General features: G+C 40.5%; 1 protein-coding gene across 3 annotated transcripts in view; it reads right to left on the reverse strand.

Annotated features, from left to right (window-relative positions):
- The window catches only part of PCDH17 (protocadherin 17), a 92,070-nt gene extending 76,763 nt beyond the window's left edge, over window positions 1-15,307 (reverse strand). For 2 of the 3 annotated variants that reach the window (XR_012121055.1, XM_037022954.2), the window contains exon 1: window positions 10,193-15,301. Coding sequence is in view for 2 of the 3 variants with exons in the window: in XM_037022954.2 (XP_036878849.1) it covers window positions 10,193-12,784 (2,592 nt within the window). In the remaining variant the exon portion in view is untranslated. Of the gene's footprint in view, window positions 1-10,192 lie in introns of all 3 variants that reach the window. The other variant, XM_037022955.2, reaches the window with a different exon arrangement.
- Between the last annotated feature and the right edge of the window lie 2,569 nt (window positions 15,308-17,876).

The following is a 17,876-nucleotide window of genomic DNA, read 5'->3' on the forward strand; positions in this document are numbered from 1 at the left end:
TTGCTTTAAAACTGTTAAGACTTAATAACACTCCTTATTTTTGTTGTAGATCAATTTGATCTTTACCAAGAAGAGTTTACACCCACAGTGGAAACTGGTAAGGTGTTAAATCGCCTGTTAGTCATCCAGTCTCAATATCTTTATTATGGCTCTTTAAAATTCTGTGTACTAAGTAGCTTTAGGATCAAGCATAGAATAGAAATACTTCCACTAACTTCTGATGATTAGAATGCTTTTATAGTTCAAAACACTACGCTTTTCTTTTCACCTGCCAGTCTAAGTCCTGCTTTTTCAACATTGCCAAATGGTCTTACTACAATTTGCTTCAAACTTAACCAGGCAACAGAGGAGCATGATGGAAAATATTATCTATTCCTTTGCTAAGACGGTACATGTCAACTTTTCACCTAAGGCGAAATTTAATGGCCAACATGTGGATCTTTATTTCTAGAGATTTACTATGGAAACACTGACATAACCTTTAACCAGAATAAACAGAGCCACTCGAATAAGCGGGGGACACCAAACCTAAAAATTCATGAGGAACAGAAAGATCCTGGCAGGAATTAATCTACCATTTTCACACATCTGCCCAAGGGAGGTATTGTAATTGCAAAAATTTACTCTAAGACTGCTGAGACTCATAGTAATTATGTTTCTTTTTTTTTTAATAGAAATAGCCACAGGTGGTAACAAATTGGGTTTTGAGATGGGGAACTGGGCATGCATTCTAACCCAAATTACTATGTAATTGTCTTGATTATAAAAAATCGTGAAAAGTCTATTGCTCAAAATCAGAAAAAAAAAAAGTTTCCTTAAATGTATTCCTTGTCTTTTAGTTTCTCTCCACTTTAGGCATATTGCTTCACTTGTTGCTATTGGCACATCTGAAATAAGGGCCACACTGTAGAATAGATTTTTGCCAATATCTTACACATTGCTGTGAGTGGAATTTGTTAATAAGACAATTCTCTTATTTCCTGACTTATTATCATCTAGGTACAAATAGCAGCTTTCCTAGGAGGTCACAATCTAGAAATTTAGCTAATAATGACTATTATCTGTGTATATGCCAATACTAAAAGTGCAAGGTTACAGACATGTTTTTCAATCTATATGTTCTATTAAAATGTTTGCCATACACATACATATCTGCTGTCAATAATCCTCTCTTACTCTACACTTAGATGTATGTATTAGCACCAACATTATTTTCATTGTTTTTTTTAATAGCAAACATATTTTAGGCATACCATGCCATGTAAGAGTCAATGTGCATTTCCAAACCTTTTTAAATCAGGAAATTTTGATTTAATCAACCAAGATTAAAATAGGAGATTAGTCATTGGTTTAAAACAACAAAGGAAAAAAATAATAATTTATTAAGCTAACACAAGGTTACACAAAGCTTAAAATAATAATAAAAATAATGCAATCAAATGTTTTGCTTTGAGACTATGCGAAGGCAAATTTGTATGAAATCTTTAATTCTATATTTAATGATAATAAATGATTATCTTTTATTTTGCATGACTTACAATTCTTCTTATAACATTCTTAATGCAATGAGTTGATTTGGGATAGGCTTTTTTAATGAAAAACTGCAAAAACAAAATTGAAAGCAAGAATTTTGTGCCCCAAGAAGACACTGCAATAAAATTCACCAACATTTACAACAATATTCTGCTTTTTTCTGGCAAAACTATGGAAATGAAAGCAAATTACCTTTAAAGTTGCTCAGAAAGTTTCTATAACAAATATTTATATAAAGATGTATCATTAAGCAATGATCAGGTTTGAGGTGAAAAAATTCCCCTTTTGAAAATTTTTTTTTCCAATATACTACATAACATTTTTTCTTAGTAAATTTTGCTGAGATTTTACACATGGTGTGGGGTAAATCATGGGGAAGACAGTGTAGCATAGAGAAGGCAAATAGTGACTTTGTGGCATCTTACTACACTGATGGACAGTGACTGTAATGGGATATGGGGGGGGATATGATAATATGGGTGAATGTAGTAACCACATTGTTTTTCATGTAAAACCTACATAAGAGTGTATATCAATAACACCTTAATAAAAAATTTTGCTGAGATTTTAAGCATATTATTTCCCAAACATTCTAATTTCATACTGCCATCTCATCTACTGAAGTGGGGACGTTGGAAAGAAGTGCATGTTAGCCACTTTATACTGTGGTACAATAATCCTCATGGTGATCATAGATGAACTGCTCTCATAAGTATCAGTTCTGCAAATGCAATTGCTCTGGTGAAACAGCAAAAAATCTATTGATTATCAGTTCCAAAATAATCTCAGTATACTTCGATAAAATATGCTGCATGAAAAAAAAGAAAAAAACAACTTTAAGCAAAGGTATTTTCATGTTAGAGGTCTATGAATTGAAAAGGAATATTATGTCTTAAGGGTGTAAAATATAGTCTTAGGTTTCAAAACTGATGCAAGCGTTTGTATTGCAAATAAATAAAAATTTAAGAATTTATCTAAGACATTAATGGTGTAAAATTGGGTTGTAAGAATAAGATACATGGGCGCCTGTGGCCATTTCTGCCTACAGTAAAATACCTGTTGCATTCCAGCTTTATAAAAGTAAGATACTGCAATTTAAGATACATGTGCATGTTTTAATTTGAGTTTCATTGAATTGAGGACACAAAAATTCTAGGTATTTTATAATCCAATCATTGCTTAGCAATGATTATTAAGAATTCAGGTAGAAATGTTGTGAAGTATAGCAGTTAATGACCTGTTCTTAAATTACATTTTTAATATATTATCACCAAAAGAAGCTGAAGAAAATGTATCTAAAAGCATCAAAGCTGTTGAAAAGAAATTCTTAGTTATATTTTAAGTTAATCTGTTATTTAAAAATATATATGCTATCAAAAGAGCATTAGAACCTTTCTGACTATAAAGTCATTATCTACATTATGTATTTATATAACTTACAAATATGTACCCAGTGTCTCTTAAAAACAGTATATATGTATAAATACATATATATATACATATACAGAACAATTATGAATGTATAACTTTGAAAACTTGAAATAGAGTTATAATGCTCTCACTTTCAAATTTCTCACAAAAGCTGCTTTTAGCTGATAAAGAGAGTAAACAAGAAATTGTCCTTTAAATGGTCCCTTTAATGTCTTCCACTAATTAAAAATCAATAAAAAATATTGCAAGTTTAAAAAATAATAAATATTCAGAAAGGGTGTATTCCAGAGCCAGTCAGAAACTTAGAAGATTATTTTTTTCTTTACCTTGCCCATGTTTCATCCAACATAAATATGGGTCATGACTATATTACTGAATAGAAACATAAAAAAACAACAACACAGGTCTTTAAATATTTCAAAATGACTGAAATAAAATGCATTTCTAATAGCATTAAATTATTTTTAATATATTCCATTCCTTTAATCAGACCAGTCTATTTACATAGACTACTTACATCTAAAATCTCATTTATCCAACCTAGATTTATCCTTTGATCACAAAACTTGTTAACTTAAATGGTCTTTTATTGTTATGATTCATTTTCCTATAATTACGCTGTTTAGCTGCCTTATTTTTTGAATAAATATATACAAACGTGCCAATCATATTCAGCGCTGTTATGCTAGATGCTCAATGAACTGTAAAAACCATTTCACTACAATAAAACTGCCTGGAACAGATCCAGGGCAAGGCCTACAAACACCAGTGATCAGAATGTCACTAGGACCAGAACAGAAGAAGTATGTCACGTGTATATAAATAGATTCTCTCAAACACTGTCTGAAACCAATTTTACAGTCTTCCACTGGAAGAACTTAGTGCATACAAGTAAAGGATGCCACCCACACAGCCACAAATTTTGCATCTGTATTTTGTTGTCTTTTTTTTTTTTCCTGCTTTACCTTAAAGATATTGAACTTACACTTCTGCAGTAGCAAGGAAGCAAGAGCAGGCTTAAGCTTAGTCACAGCAGGGAATGTTGATGTCATTTAGGACTTCTTTATTATAGATCATTTATTTCAGGAGGCCAAAGGATAGCAATATATCACTGTCAAGCTAGTGGTGACGGCTACGGCTAACTGTAAAATACTGTGTGCCATTGAAGGAAATTCTTGTCAACGTCTCCTTTACTAGAGTAAGTTGACAATAGATTAGTGTAGGTCGGATGAACTGTAAAAGTGTTTTGCAGGTGGGTGGCAGAAGTCACACTATCTTCAAATTGATAGGCAAAATGAACTTTATACCATTCTCTAGCAAATACATTGGTTGAAGGAATTCAATACAAAAGAAAAAAATAGCTTCCCTAATGGCTTGACTAAAATATGATTTCAAGAGAATGCCCTGTGGGATTTATTAAACAGAAGTATCACTGCAGGGAATATGTTCTGCAGCAATGACTAATATCATAATTAGCAGGTGCATTTGTAAGAATTTACCCACTATTGAGTGTATTGCAAGACTTCTCAGCATAAGGGACCTAAGTTTTACTTCCTAACTGGCATGAACCCAGTTCTAGTGGCTTCATATTCCTCCTGATGTTTCATCATCAGCTCACAACGCATGTTCTCACGATGCCTCCAGCCATCCCGCCAGCGTTTCACAGAATCAGAAACTTGAGAGATTTTTTTTCTCTTAATCTACATAAACACCAACCTGTCCACTGAAGGACAGTTGTTCCTTACCTTCTCTGCTCTAGAATGCCTGACTCTACTTTAAGGAACTTCAAAGCGTTCAAGGCTTTAAAACAGTAAAATCATCAAGTTTTAATATATTTTCAAGAAAAATGAAGGTTTGAGTTATCTGTGTGAAGAAGAGAACTGCACTGGAAGTAAATAAGTATAATAATGGGCTAATACTTGTGCTTGAATGTTTACACACATTACATGGAAAATATAAAGACATTTATACATGTATACATGTTCTTTAATTTTGCCGAGAAGTTTTATTGTGCACATTTTCATAAGTATAGGCAGAGTCAAACTTCACTGAAATAAATGCATGTAAACCTTTATTGATCTTAACATAAAATATTTTCTTATTTATACCTTTTATTTTATAGATGTATTTTCTATTGCATTGTTTTACAAAAGCGGCACTAACAGTGAAGACTTTCAAAACTTGACAGTAACAGTGAAACATGATAAAATATAAATATATTTTTAAACAGTATTAAATACTTACATGAAGATTTTTGAGATTTTCCTCTTTTGAAATATGTATATTTATTAGTCCTTTCAAAAAGATAATATTTGGGATTATTTTAAGAATAATTAATTTATTTTAACATACCTAAATCTGTATGAAAAACTGAATAATATGTATAACTTCCACTTTATAGAGAAAAGTTTCTGGAAAATACGATTGATTTTTTGAGGGGGTGGCTGGAACATAGTCACACTGAATATATAATGTTTTAGAATATGGAAGTTTTTTTTCTTGACTAAAAAATATGTCCAAGTACTTGTGATAGGAATTTTAGGGCATACTTTTCTATGGTCTGATGTTTTTCATGATCACCATCAGCCTTAAATAACATGAAGATGTCAAGGATAAAATTTCAAAATCCTGCTTGTAGATACATATGACAGTATTTATTTAAATTATAACTTTAACTCAGAGAAGTCAAGTAAAATTATAGATCTGACTCACAAACCCAAGGAAAATTTAAAATTATCTTAGTTCTACATTTTTCAAACAGTGATGAATTATCTCAGTGTAAGGATGATAAAGCATTTTACCTAACTGACATTTTGGAAATTGTATTGAAAACAAAAAACTAAAAGAAGTTATTACCTTATGAGTAGTTACATAACACATTAAAAATAAGATTTGAAGGCTTCTAGTGCATATAGTTTAAAAATTGTACTTCTTGTGTTTTCATTTATTCCAAACTAGAGAAATGCACACAGATTTATACTGGAGCTGAGATTTTCATGGGTGCACACAAAACTAAGAATAACAGTAGCAATATATTTAGAATGATGATAATTTCTTTTTACTCTTCTCCAAAGACACTCAAAACACTTTAATAGCTGACTATCTTTTCAACTGTGGTTATTTGTACTACTTTTAATATGTGGTTAAACAGAAAAAAAGTGTTTATAATTGTGTACTCGTTAATTTAAAATATGATTTAATTTAATCGGTACATCTTTAAAAAATCTTTAAGAAACAGACAAGTGGACAAGACACTCCTGCAAGCAAGACAAGAAAGGGATATGCCTTTCCTACTCAGCTCACCATAACCACTATAAATAGAGATATATATATATATATATATATATAAAGTTTATGGAAACGAATGCATGTAACATCAAAGTATGCCATCTTAGAATGACACTGAAGAAAAATGTCTTCACAATTATAAATGAAGAAGTTGTTGACATGCTTTGTGTTTGTTACTGAAATCACTAACAGACAGGAATATAGGGTTTTGAAAATCACAATCTTGGGATCTCATCTGAGTCCCTGTAACACAGCATAGGGAATATTGTCAGTAATATTGTAGTATCTTTGTATGGTGACAGTTTGTAACTATACATATGGTGGTGAGCATTTCATAATGTATGTAACTGTTGAACCACTATTTATATATCTAAAGCCAATATAATTTTGTGTACCAACTATGCTTACAACAATTTTTTAATAGAGAAGTGGCAATAAAGGCAGACTGTGGATAATGTTGCTAGTAAAGATACACTTTTTCATTCACCTTTCATTATAAAATACTGAGTTTAGTGTCTACATTATGAAACTTTAGTCCTCTATGCCTCAATCTCATTTTTATATATTTGGATTGACTGTAAGTATTTGCCATGTGTTTAATTTTCTTTTATTGAAAAGGCCATGCACGTATATCAAGAGGATTTTCTCTTCCCAGCAGTCTAAAGTCAAACTTAATGTGAATCTTTTGAGATTGAACTATAAAATACTTCATAAGAATGTATTCCTTTTAAAAATTTATTTTAGTAGATCTTATTCTGCTGGCTCAATATATTTTCTTCTATGAAAGCATATTAAAATGACTTGTGGTAGTGCTACAAAAAGTCTGAAAACACAGATGTTCAAACAAGACTGGAAATTCTCCCACCAGCAAGCAGTCCCTAGCCTCCTCCCACGTCTCAGCCAGGCCTTCGTTGAAAACACCTGTTGAGAAGTTACCCTAAGACTGAACAAATAGTTCTTGATAAGTATAAGTTGGAAGTTACGTGTGACAGTAGTAGTAGTGATCTCTATTTGATTTTAGGTTCTCATGTTAACATATGAAATAATCCACATGGAAATTATTCCTTTGAAAAGTGCTTGTATAAATATGGACAACAATCTATTTGCCTTACCTACCACAAAATCTGTGCTCTTGTTTTTAAAAATCTATTTTATAGCTTTAAAATGAATAAAATATTTTGTTATAACAACACTGTATTATGATCCACACTATTGAGGATATTTTAATCACTAGTCTATTGTTTAAAAACTTCGTAGACTGGCTTGACTTTGACTGAACGACTTGAAGCAAACCTGAAATAAAATCTCTTCTCACAAACCATTGTTTCTACACTGTTCCTACATGATTGCTCTGCATCCATATTCAATAAAAATACTCTTATGCCAAAGAACCTACAGATCTTAACCTTGAAATTTTAGACCCTGTGTCTCACACAAAATCTTTGGATATTTAAATCTTAATTTGAGCTATAACATGAGTCTTACAAATACTGAAGTTTCTAAATTTCCTATCACCAGTCTTTATCAGTGTATCTCAAAACAACTGTAGAAGACTCTTTTCATTCCATCATGAGAAATACATTCTACCTTCTAAACAGGACACACACATACAAATGCTGGAAAATAAAAGATAAAGCAGACCTAGTAGCTGCTACTCCGAGTGTACTCTGTGGATTAAGACTCTACCTCCAGAAATACACGTGAGATTAATAGTGTGTTTCCTCAGCAAGCTTGTAAATACACATACCAATAAACACACTTGATGGGATATTTCCATAGCAGGAGCAATATTGGAAATTGAGTCACTTTCAAAACAATTTCGAGAACTTTAAACTTTTCCTCGGTCTTTATAGCATAGATTTATTTTCCAGAAGAAATTCTAGAAGAAGGGATTGGCAAGGAAGTTTGTCCTTTGTTCTCTGTTTAAATTATCTCTCTCCTTTCATGTGTGTATGATTTGCTTTGGTGTAAGTTTTACTGCTAATGAGAGGAATCATCATCATCATGACCACCATCATCACCCATCCCTGGAGCAATGAACAGCTTCGAGACAGCATGGTGCACAGTAGAGGCACCCCTGTCCCTCAAACTCTTCAGGATGTTTGATTCAGGACTGTTCCTTACTAATCTGACCAAGGAATCAGGCTTGCTGAAAATTCTACTGCACCAAGTTCATTTTTACTGGAACCTAAATAAGAATCCAACTCATTGCATTTGAAGTGGAAGATTAAGCATTAACCCTCAGTGGTATCTTTGTAATTATCAATGGTAAAAATATAAGAAAGATACATAACATATGTGTATTTATAAAATGACTGTAAAAGATCTGTAATTATATGTTTTCACATGCCTCCCTCTACAGAGATTATCATAAATATCAGTTTTACACAATCACAGAAAGAATTTCATAGAAATCATAGGTTTTTTAAGGGAGGAATTTCGTGTCCAGTTTTATAAAGATCTCAAAAAAATCATGATTACTACTATATAGTAAACACTGCAAAAGTGGGATTTAGTACTACATTTGATACCTTAGTGGCATCAAGTACAAGAATCTGTTTTACAAGGACATTATACTATTATAAGAAAATATGTTTCACTCAATTTTAGTATTTTTGCACTTATCATGTTAGAGAGGATAAGATTATTAAATTTCCTATTGCATTTTAATAATAAAAACATTGCTGAGTCAAGTGTCATTAAACGTTATTTGCTTTCCAAGCATAAAATTATGAACAAATCATTTTCATTTGCCCCAAACTAATCTTCCTCCCAAAGTGTCACTTTGAGTTAAACTCAATTTTGGATTTCAAGTACTGTTCATCCAGAGTAATTTGTAGCAACAGCATTCATAATAAGGAAGAATTAAGTTTTTCTCTGACACAACTCAATAGTGAATAAAAGATACTAAGCAGTGACAAGACATAATAGTCACCTGCTATTGTTAGAATCTATGTTCATGAAATCATTTAGGCTTTTCTTCCCTCATTTATTAGTAACTTTGGATTATACTGTCTCATATACCTTAAACATCACCTAGGTATACTGGAAAAACTCAGTATGCAAACTAAATGCATCCTGGAATTCTTTTTGGCAATTAAGTGTCTTTAGTGCAATTCAGTCTCCTGTTTTCAAAATCACAAAATGAGTCTGTGACTCTGTTCTTTAATAACTCCAAAGGACATATCAGGAAAACCACAGGACAAAATAAATATAAGTTTTTCATAGTTACTAGTCATTATCCAGAGCCTATGTTTATTCAAACATTTGTAAGAGCTTCAGATCATAGTTCACATTTTAAAAGTTTAAACTATGCTACTGCATAGGTTTATAAAGCAGCAGGTTCAGCTGGAGAATAAGTAAGATTCAAGTCCTTTAAAACAGTTTTTAAACAAAACAGTGACTTGGGGGGCAGGGGCATAAAACTTAGCTTAAATTAATTCAGGCTCTGGAATTCTGAATGATTTGCCATTTTTCCCTGGAAGTGGTTAACTTCTTAATATTTGGGTACACATTTCTTTCATTTTTGACATCAGATTTTTTAATATGGAATTAAACACCTTTAAAGTGAATTAACTAAAACAATTTTTTTTTGTACTCTGAGAATCCTTTGTGATGGAAAGAAATGCAGACCAACAAATAAAAATAAAGTAAAATAAACTATGAATACTGAACTCTGCTAACATTTTTAAACCTGTAAAAATAAACTTTAAAATGCCACAAAAAGTAAGACATTTACATCTTATAGATTTTAGGCTATTTACATGGAAGGGGTTATGTATAGAATATGTTGTACACATAGTGGCAAAAGTGTAAACCATTTTCACTTAAAAAATTTCCCCTCTCTCTGCTGCTGCCAGTGTGGCTTGTCCTGTTGCAAAGGTTTCAGGACAGCTCCAACACCAGCAATAAAGTCCCAGTTACGCTAAAAGTCTCCTACCTGAATTATGGACATCCGAGTGGCCGGGGTCTCGCTCGCATTAGTCCCTGGTCCGGTGAAGCTGGTGTGACAGCCCGCGTGCCCCTGGGGGACAGTCAGGTTGTTGGAGGCGGGTTTGAGGTACATAACCTCCGACCGCGGCGAGCTGAGGGGCAGGCGGGTTTGGTAGTCGAAGTACATGGGGGAGGTGGCGAGGGAGGGGCTGCTCACCACGTTCATGACGTTCATGGCGTTCCTCTCCTCCACCTCGCTCTGCACCAGCATGATATCATTTTTGTTGATCTTTTTCTTCTTGCCCTTGCCCCCGCCCAGCTGCGGGTGGCTGTACTCGGCGATGCGGCAGTTGTAAGTGCGGATCTCCTTGTTCTCGCGCTTACACTTGACGGCGATGGTGATCATGGCCGCTAGGAGAATGATGGAAATAGTGCTGAGAGTTACGATGAGCGGCAGCGACATGTCCCAGTGGTGCTGCTCGCCATTCACCCGGGGAACCCCCTCGGGCAAGGAGCCGCTCACCGAGCGGATGATGAGCTTGGCCACCGCGGACAGGGTGGGCTTGCCGTGGTCGGTCACCTTCACTACCAGCTCAACCACTGGCGTCACGTCCTCCCAGAAGGGGTGCAGCGTGCGGATCTCGCCGCTGGACGGATCGATTTCAAACAGGTGGTCGTCGTTCCCATCTACGATTTCGTAGGTGAGGCGGCCGCTCTCGCCGAAGTCGCTGTCCAGGGCGCGTACTGTGCTCACCAGGTAGCCCAGGCCGGCGTTCCGCGGCACTTGCAGCTCAGCCGTGTCGTTTTGCAGCGTGGGCAGCACGATCACCGGCGCGTTGTCATTCACGTCTAGCACTGTTACCCTCACAGTTGCGTTGCTCTCCAAGTGCGCGGGCGCCCCCGAGTCCTTAGCAAGCACCTTGAACTCAAACGCCTTGGTCTGCTCATAGTTAAAGGAGCGCAGGGCGTAGATGGCCCCGTTGGTGGGGTTCACGGATACGTAGGTGTAGATGGACACGTCGCCGATGTGCGAGGGCAGGATGGAGTAGGACACCGTGCCGTTTTGGCCCAGGTCGGGGTCCTGGGCGAGCACGGAGCCCAGGTACTCGCCTGGGATGTTGTTCTCGTGCACCTGCAGCACGTAGAGCCCCTTGGTGAAACGAGGAGGGTTGTCGTTCTCATCCAGAATCTTGACAGCGAACGACTTGGTGGAGTTGAGTGGAGGCGAGCCGCCGTCCCGCGCCACGATTGTCACGTTATATTCGTCCTGTGTCTCGCGGTCCAGCGGGCGGTCAGTCACCACCGTGTAGAAGTTGTCGTAATTCTCCTCAAGCTTGAAGGGCACGGACCCTCCCGGGCCGCCCAGGCCGCCGCCGCCTCCCGGACCCCCTCCGCCCAGGACCCGGCACTGCAGCTGCCCGTTCTTGCCCGAGTCCCGGTCAGTGACCCGCACCAGGGCGATGACAGTGCCGGGCGGGGCGGCCTCGCTCAGCGCCCCCTGGCGCACGGAGACGAAACCGATGGACGGCGCGTTGTCGTTGCGGTCGATGAGCTTGACAGTGACCTTGCAGTGGGCCGGGATGGGGTTGGGCCCCAGGTCTCGGGCCTGCACGTCGATCTCCAACATCCCATTCTCTTCATAGTCCAGGTTGCCCTTGACACGGATCAGGCCGGTCTTGGGGTCGATGGAGAAGAGCTCCCGCACGCGGTCGGGCACATAGCTGCTGAAAGAGTAGAGCACTTCCCCGTTGGGACCCTCGTCGGCGTCGGTGGCGTTCAGATCAATGACCACGGTGCCCAGCGGGGCGTTCTCGGGCAGTTCCACCAGGTAGGAGGGCGCCTCGAAGACAGGGCTGTTGTCGTTCGAGTCGATCACCTTCACGTTGATCTGCACTGTGGCTGACCGCGGCGGCTCGCCGCCGTCCAGGGCGGTCAGCACTAGCGTGTGGTGGTTTTGCTGCTCGCGGTCTAGTGCCTTCTGAATAACCAGCTCTGGGAACTTGGTGCCGTCGCCGCGGGACTTGACGTCCAGCGCGAAAAGGCCGTGGTCATCGCGCGTGAGCAGATAGGTGCGGAGCCCGTTCTCGCCGGCGTCCGGGTCGTGGGCGCTGGTGAGGGGGAATCGCGTGCCGGGGGCCGCATTCTCTGAAATGTCCATCTCGATCTGGTCCGAAGGGAAGGAGGGTGCATTGTCGTTGATGTCCTGGATCTCCACCTTGATCATGCAGATTTCCTTGTCGTTGGCGAACACTTCGAGGGACAGCTGGCACTTGGCGTTGTGGCGGCAAAGGGACTCGCGGTCGATGCGCTGCTTGGTGTAGAGGAGACCGCTGTCGGCGTCCACGTCCAGCAGGTGCGGCGCGGAGTTCTCCAGCACCCGATAGCTACCCGACTTGCTGCGCCCGCCGCCGCCGCCGCCGCCGCCGCCGCCGCCGCCGCCGCGCTCTGCGGGCGGAAGCCCAGGCTGCAGTCGAGCATCCTTGCCGATGTTACCGATCACCGTGCCGGCCCCTTGCTCCTCCGGCACTGAGTAGTTGAGGTTTTTGAGTGTCAGGGCAGGGGCCCACAGGAGGAAACAGCAACAAATGGAAAGGTACATCCCAGACCGGTGGGGTGGGGGCAGGAGCAGCGGGACTGGAGGGGCGAGGGAGTGGGCGCGCGCCAGCCTGGGGCTCGGATGCAGAGTGCGTGCGCGAAGCGAGTCACAAGTCTGTGGGTCCTTTCTTCCCTCCGCTCCCCGACTGCGGCACCGGGCGGTCTCTCCTTATTCCGCTCAAGTTCCCCGAACCTGTTGATCTACAGCATCCGCACTGGGCGAGAAGCAGCGGCGCAGCGGAGCCGCAGGGGCACCGAACGAGGCGGAGGCGCCCTGCGGCTGGGGTCGAGCCTGGGGCTTTGTCTCTCCGGCCCGGACTTCGGGCGACTCAAACTTGAGGGGTGAGGCAGGCGATGAGAAGGAAATAGCGTCCAGGAGGGATGATGGATGAGCTAAAGAATCCAGAATCCGTAGGTTTTCCTCGCTCGCGCTAGGGCGCTGCAAATTCACTCGGCGGCGGTTGCCTCCGGAATACTCCTCACAGCGGGTGGGGGAGGGAGCGGGGAGGTGTGTCTCCAGGCAGATAGGAAAGTGAAATCCTTACTTGTTTTTCGCCTCCTGTGCTGAAATTGATGGGGATGAGAAGCGATGGAGAGAGAGTCAGATATATATATATTAACTCCTCCGCGGAGCCCTGCGAAATGTCTGCTTGCTTCGCGGGCTAGTCTGTTTTCAGGCAGTCTTTTGCTGCATTTAGAGATCTAATCTTGCTCTGCTGGCTGAGGCAACAGCGGCGGCAGACTGCATCTCCCAGCCCAGCGTATTTTTTTTCTCTCTCCTTTCCGAGCAGCCAAAGGGAGGGGAGGAAATGCAGCGCAAAGAGCTAGTGTCCCGATTTGTAGTTTCCTCCCTCCACCAGGCTCCTCCCTCTCTTCCTCGGAAAAGGCTCTCCCTCGAAGTCAAGAAAGCCACACAGCCTGATCAGCGCTTGCGGTGTGAGTCTACTGGGAGGGGGAATAGAGAGCAATATCCCCGCCTCCGCTCGTAGACACTCTGATTTCTCTCGGCCAAGCCTGTCGCCGCCGCTACCATCCCATTCTGTCCGCGCGAGCAAGGACTTCTCTCGATGCAGTTTAATTCCAGTTTGCTCGTCTTCCCAGGCGAAAGGAAATCAACAGGCAACTCATGGTTGGATGTGCAGATTTGAAGGGGGAGGGGGAGGCGGAATAAAAAGGAAGGGGAGCCACCCTCCCAGGACTCGCGCACACACTCTGCCTGTCTCTCGCTAGCAGGGAAACAGTCTCTGCATTCACAGGGCTCGGCTGTCAAGTGCCTCTCTTTTCTTTCTATTCAGTCTCTCCTTCCAGTGGCCCTGCCTCCCAGTCCTCTTCATCGAGGAAGGAAAACCTTGGCGAGGAATAAAAGTGGTGAATATTTGAAGCGAATAGAGTGCGGGGTTTTTTTTTTTTCAAAAAAAAATTATAGTAGGAGTGGACTGGATGAAAGAAACAACATCAAGGTTTGGCGTGATGCATTCTGCAGTCTTCGCTCTCACACAGTCTCTCTGGGCGCCGGGAGGAGGCAGGGGTGGGGGTGGGGGGTGAGGAGCTGCGGCCGCGGCGGCCCGGCCAGGGGCGCCCACCCCGGGGCGGGGAGGTCAGGCGCAGGTCTGCCTGCACAGTATTTCAGGTTCTCGAGGCGCCTCGGGTATGACACATCCAGAAATGCAGGTGTTCCGATCTGCCCGATGAGTCAGAAGCAGTGGAACGAATCGTATTCACTCTCGCCTCACCGTCCTCCCTTCACAGACATGAGTTGCGGCTTCTTCCTAACGCTTTCTCTGACTCACTCTATAGAAAGAAATGCCAGATTCAGGTTTTGGAGAAAAGAAAAAAAAAATCGAGAGAAGGGGTGGAGGGAAAGAGGAAGGGAAGGCTGAATCCAGCAGCACTTTTACTCTACCTCTTTCTGCTGGAGTCCGAGGCTCCGGAAAACAAGGCGTCTGTTTTGCTAGGTATATTTATTTGTTTATTTATTTATTTAAAATATATATATATTTTCTTTTGGTTAGGCGTGAGGAAACCCCAAATCTTTCAGAGTCCTGTGTGAAAAGAAGAAGGAAAAAAAAAAAAACCACAGGATTCCAGTGACTGTGCCCGGCTTAGCCTCGCATCATAGTCACGATTTTCCTCTGTGTTCTCTATTCACAAAGTCCAGCACCGGTGTGCATAGTTAATTGTGCAGTCCGTTGTGGAGGGTTGTGCTTTTTTTTTTTTCCTCCTTTCGTTCACTGGTGGTCTCTTTTAATGGTGCCTGTCAGGATCAGCTCACATCTTGCGGAAGACGTGCGGATTTCAAAGCAAATAAATCCATCTCCGCAAGCAAAGCATCGGAGGAAATGAAAGGTGAAAATTCAACAGTTGGAGTAGCGTCTCCCCAGCTTCCCTCCGCGCTGCCGCATCCGCAGGGCTCGCAGCCCCAGCTCTCTCCAAGCGCCTCTTGCTGACTGACTCTATTCACCTCACGCCGCCGCTTAAACATTGATACTGATTCCCTGCCAGCCAATCCACTTGCTGAACAAGGCCCTGCCTCCTCATTCTGCGCCCAATGGAAAGCGGAGAAGAGACTGGTGGGGGCGGGGCCAGGATCCCCAGCTCCTCAGAGTCATTGATTAGATCAGTTAGATTGCGGACCAGCCCGGCTAGCCCAGCCTGGCGCTCGGCTCTGGCGGCGGTGCCCAGGGCCTCGCCGCCAGGTCTTCTGAGTCTTCAACTACTGGGAGAAGCTCCTCCATCGTCTTCCTCTGGAAAAGAGAGAATTAAAAGAAAAAAAAGTTTGACAGCGATTTAAATTTTTTGTTCGATATACACAGGAAACTGGAATCGCAGCGTGCTTGCAGAATAAGGTAGCTGCTGTCTTCCACTTGGGATTCTGTACACACATACACACACACACACACACACCATACACTCACGCCAAGGGAAGTGCAGATTGGCTGCGCGTGGACGTATCTGAATGTGGTGCAGAAAAATGTGTGTGTGCGTGCCTGCTGTGTGTGTGTGTGTGTGTGAGCATGTGTTCTAAGTGTGTGCGTCTGTGTTTCTGGGGGGTGTGATGAGTATTTCAGTGAATGTGTGTGAATGCGAGAATGCGCTAGCGCGCCCGCTTATGCCAGAGCTGGTGCAAACACACCACGAGCAACAGCAATCAATATGTAACTTTCTTTATCCTCGGAGAAAAATCAGCTGTCCCCAGGCACCCATGCAAGGAAAGTCACTTGATTATGAAAGAGTTTCAGAAGAAAAGCAGAAGCCCAGTGAAAGAGCAGTCGTGTCTCCCCAGAGGAAAAGCGCCTCTCCTTTAAGGAGAAAGATTTCCTGTCAATTCAAGCTTTATAGCTTGTTAAAACTCGATATCTGTTTAAATAATATTTAGGGCCCTTTTCAGTCACCCGCATCTCAGCCCAGATTCGAGGAAAGCAGTCACACAAATACACAAATGTTTACGATAATTTTAGTGTTTTGCTCACCTCAATATTGTTTTTAAAGTTCCATATGGCAATTTGAATAGAATTTCAGGACCAAATAGGACTTCATAACCACACTTGCCAAGCTCCCATGCATAGAATGTAAAAGGGAGGGCAGATGAGTGGGAGATCTGCTAAGACTTTTTCTAATACAACCCAACACACACACACACACACACACACACACACACAGGCTCCTGGTTCCTTTATTTCTCCCACTTCCTAATCTCAGAGATTCTTTCTTCCCAAACTATTATCACAAACATCCGCAAGCAAGGACTGGTTTGTTCGAGTGATCCAGCCACCCTGGGAAAGAGTTAAGAAGGAAAAAGAAAATTGAAATATTGAAATAGAAAAGGTGAGTGTTTTGATTGCTACAGTAGTGATCACAATTCATAAATACTAAAGTTAAGTTGCCATTTATAAATTGTCAATGACCAGTACAAGTCTGTAACATGAATCATTCAGAATTTCATGAAAATTAATTTTCAAGAAAATTAAATCCAAACCAATTACAAGAAAGTTCTGGTGATTGTTGTTTGAATAATTTTTTAAAGATTTGGATAAAGAAGCTATTTCCTGGAAGATTAAATGAGACAACCTGTAGTCTGACTTTGCAGTCTCGTCTGGACCCAAAATTTTACACTCCCTTAAGATATCTTTAATCATTTAAAAATTCAAAGAGAAACTCTTTATACGACCTTAATATCCTAAAATGTCTTGTAATTTTTTTCCTTTTATTCACTTTTTTTTTTAGTGTAAAGATCCTGTTGGTTTTTATACCATAGTAGGCTATGGACATATGAGACCTAGGTGAGAAATCTAGAAGAACGTAGTGTTGTGCATAATAACTATCAATACTTACAATCTCATAATTCTTAAAAATATGAAAAAAAAAAGTCCTAAAGTCTTGTATTTTCTAAATATGTAGTTTGTCATTTTTGCTAAACAGTTGAACTAGAGCTTTAGCAATCTGAGTTGTTTTGCTAAGGGCCTAACCATACTGCCTAATGAAACTTTACCTTTTCATTGTTTTGGTTATAATCTCTGTCCCAACACAATTATCTTGGAAGCTAAAGTTTGAAACTTTAAAAGCATTAGCCAGCTTAAATAAAGGTAATGAGGTAGTGATTACACACTCATTTATTATCATTACTTTCTTAATACAACAAATTCATAGTTTTTTTTTGCATTATTTACTAATTCAAGGGAAGTCATAAAATATCCTTACTTGAGGTTTATGATTAGATAAAAACAAGAGAATTAAAGAATTTCAAGGGAAGGGTAATATGGTTTGATTAACTTTAACTAGATGTGCTGTTATGCAAATGAGGGGAGAAATACAGTGTTTTCTAAGAAGAGTCCAGTGATAAATACATCCTCAGACATCGGTTTGCCCTCCACCCCTCCAGAGTAATTATGTCACACCACCCCCTAGTGTATAGATAGAGAACTACCAAGTTTATGTGAATACTCCTGTGGTAGTCGGCCAGAGGAAGCTAGAAGATCTTATCAGGTATCTTACTATACTTTAATTTATAGTGTTGAGTTCTCTTGGTAAAGACTGACAAGTACACCAAATAATTAACTTTTATCTTTATATCTCATCTCTATTTTATTGACACAGGA

Source organism: Manis javanica, chromosome 9 (genome assembly GCF_040802235.1).
Source record: "Manis javanica isolate MJ-LG chromosome 9, MJ_LKY, whole genome shotgun sequence".
In the NCBI taxonomy this organism is placed as follows: Eukaryota; Metazoa; Chordata; class Mammalia; order Pholidota; family Manidae; genus Manis; species Manis javanica.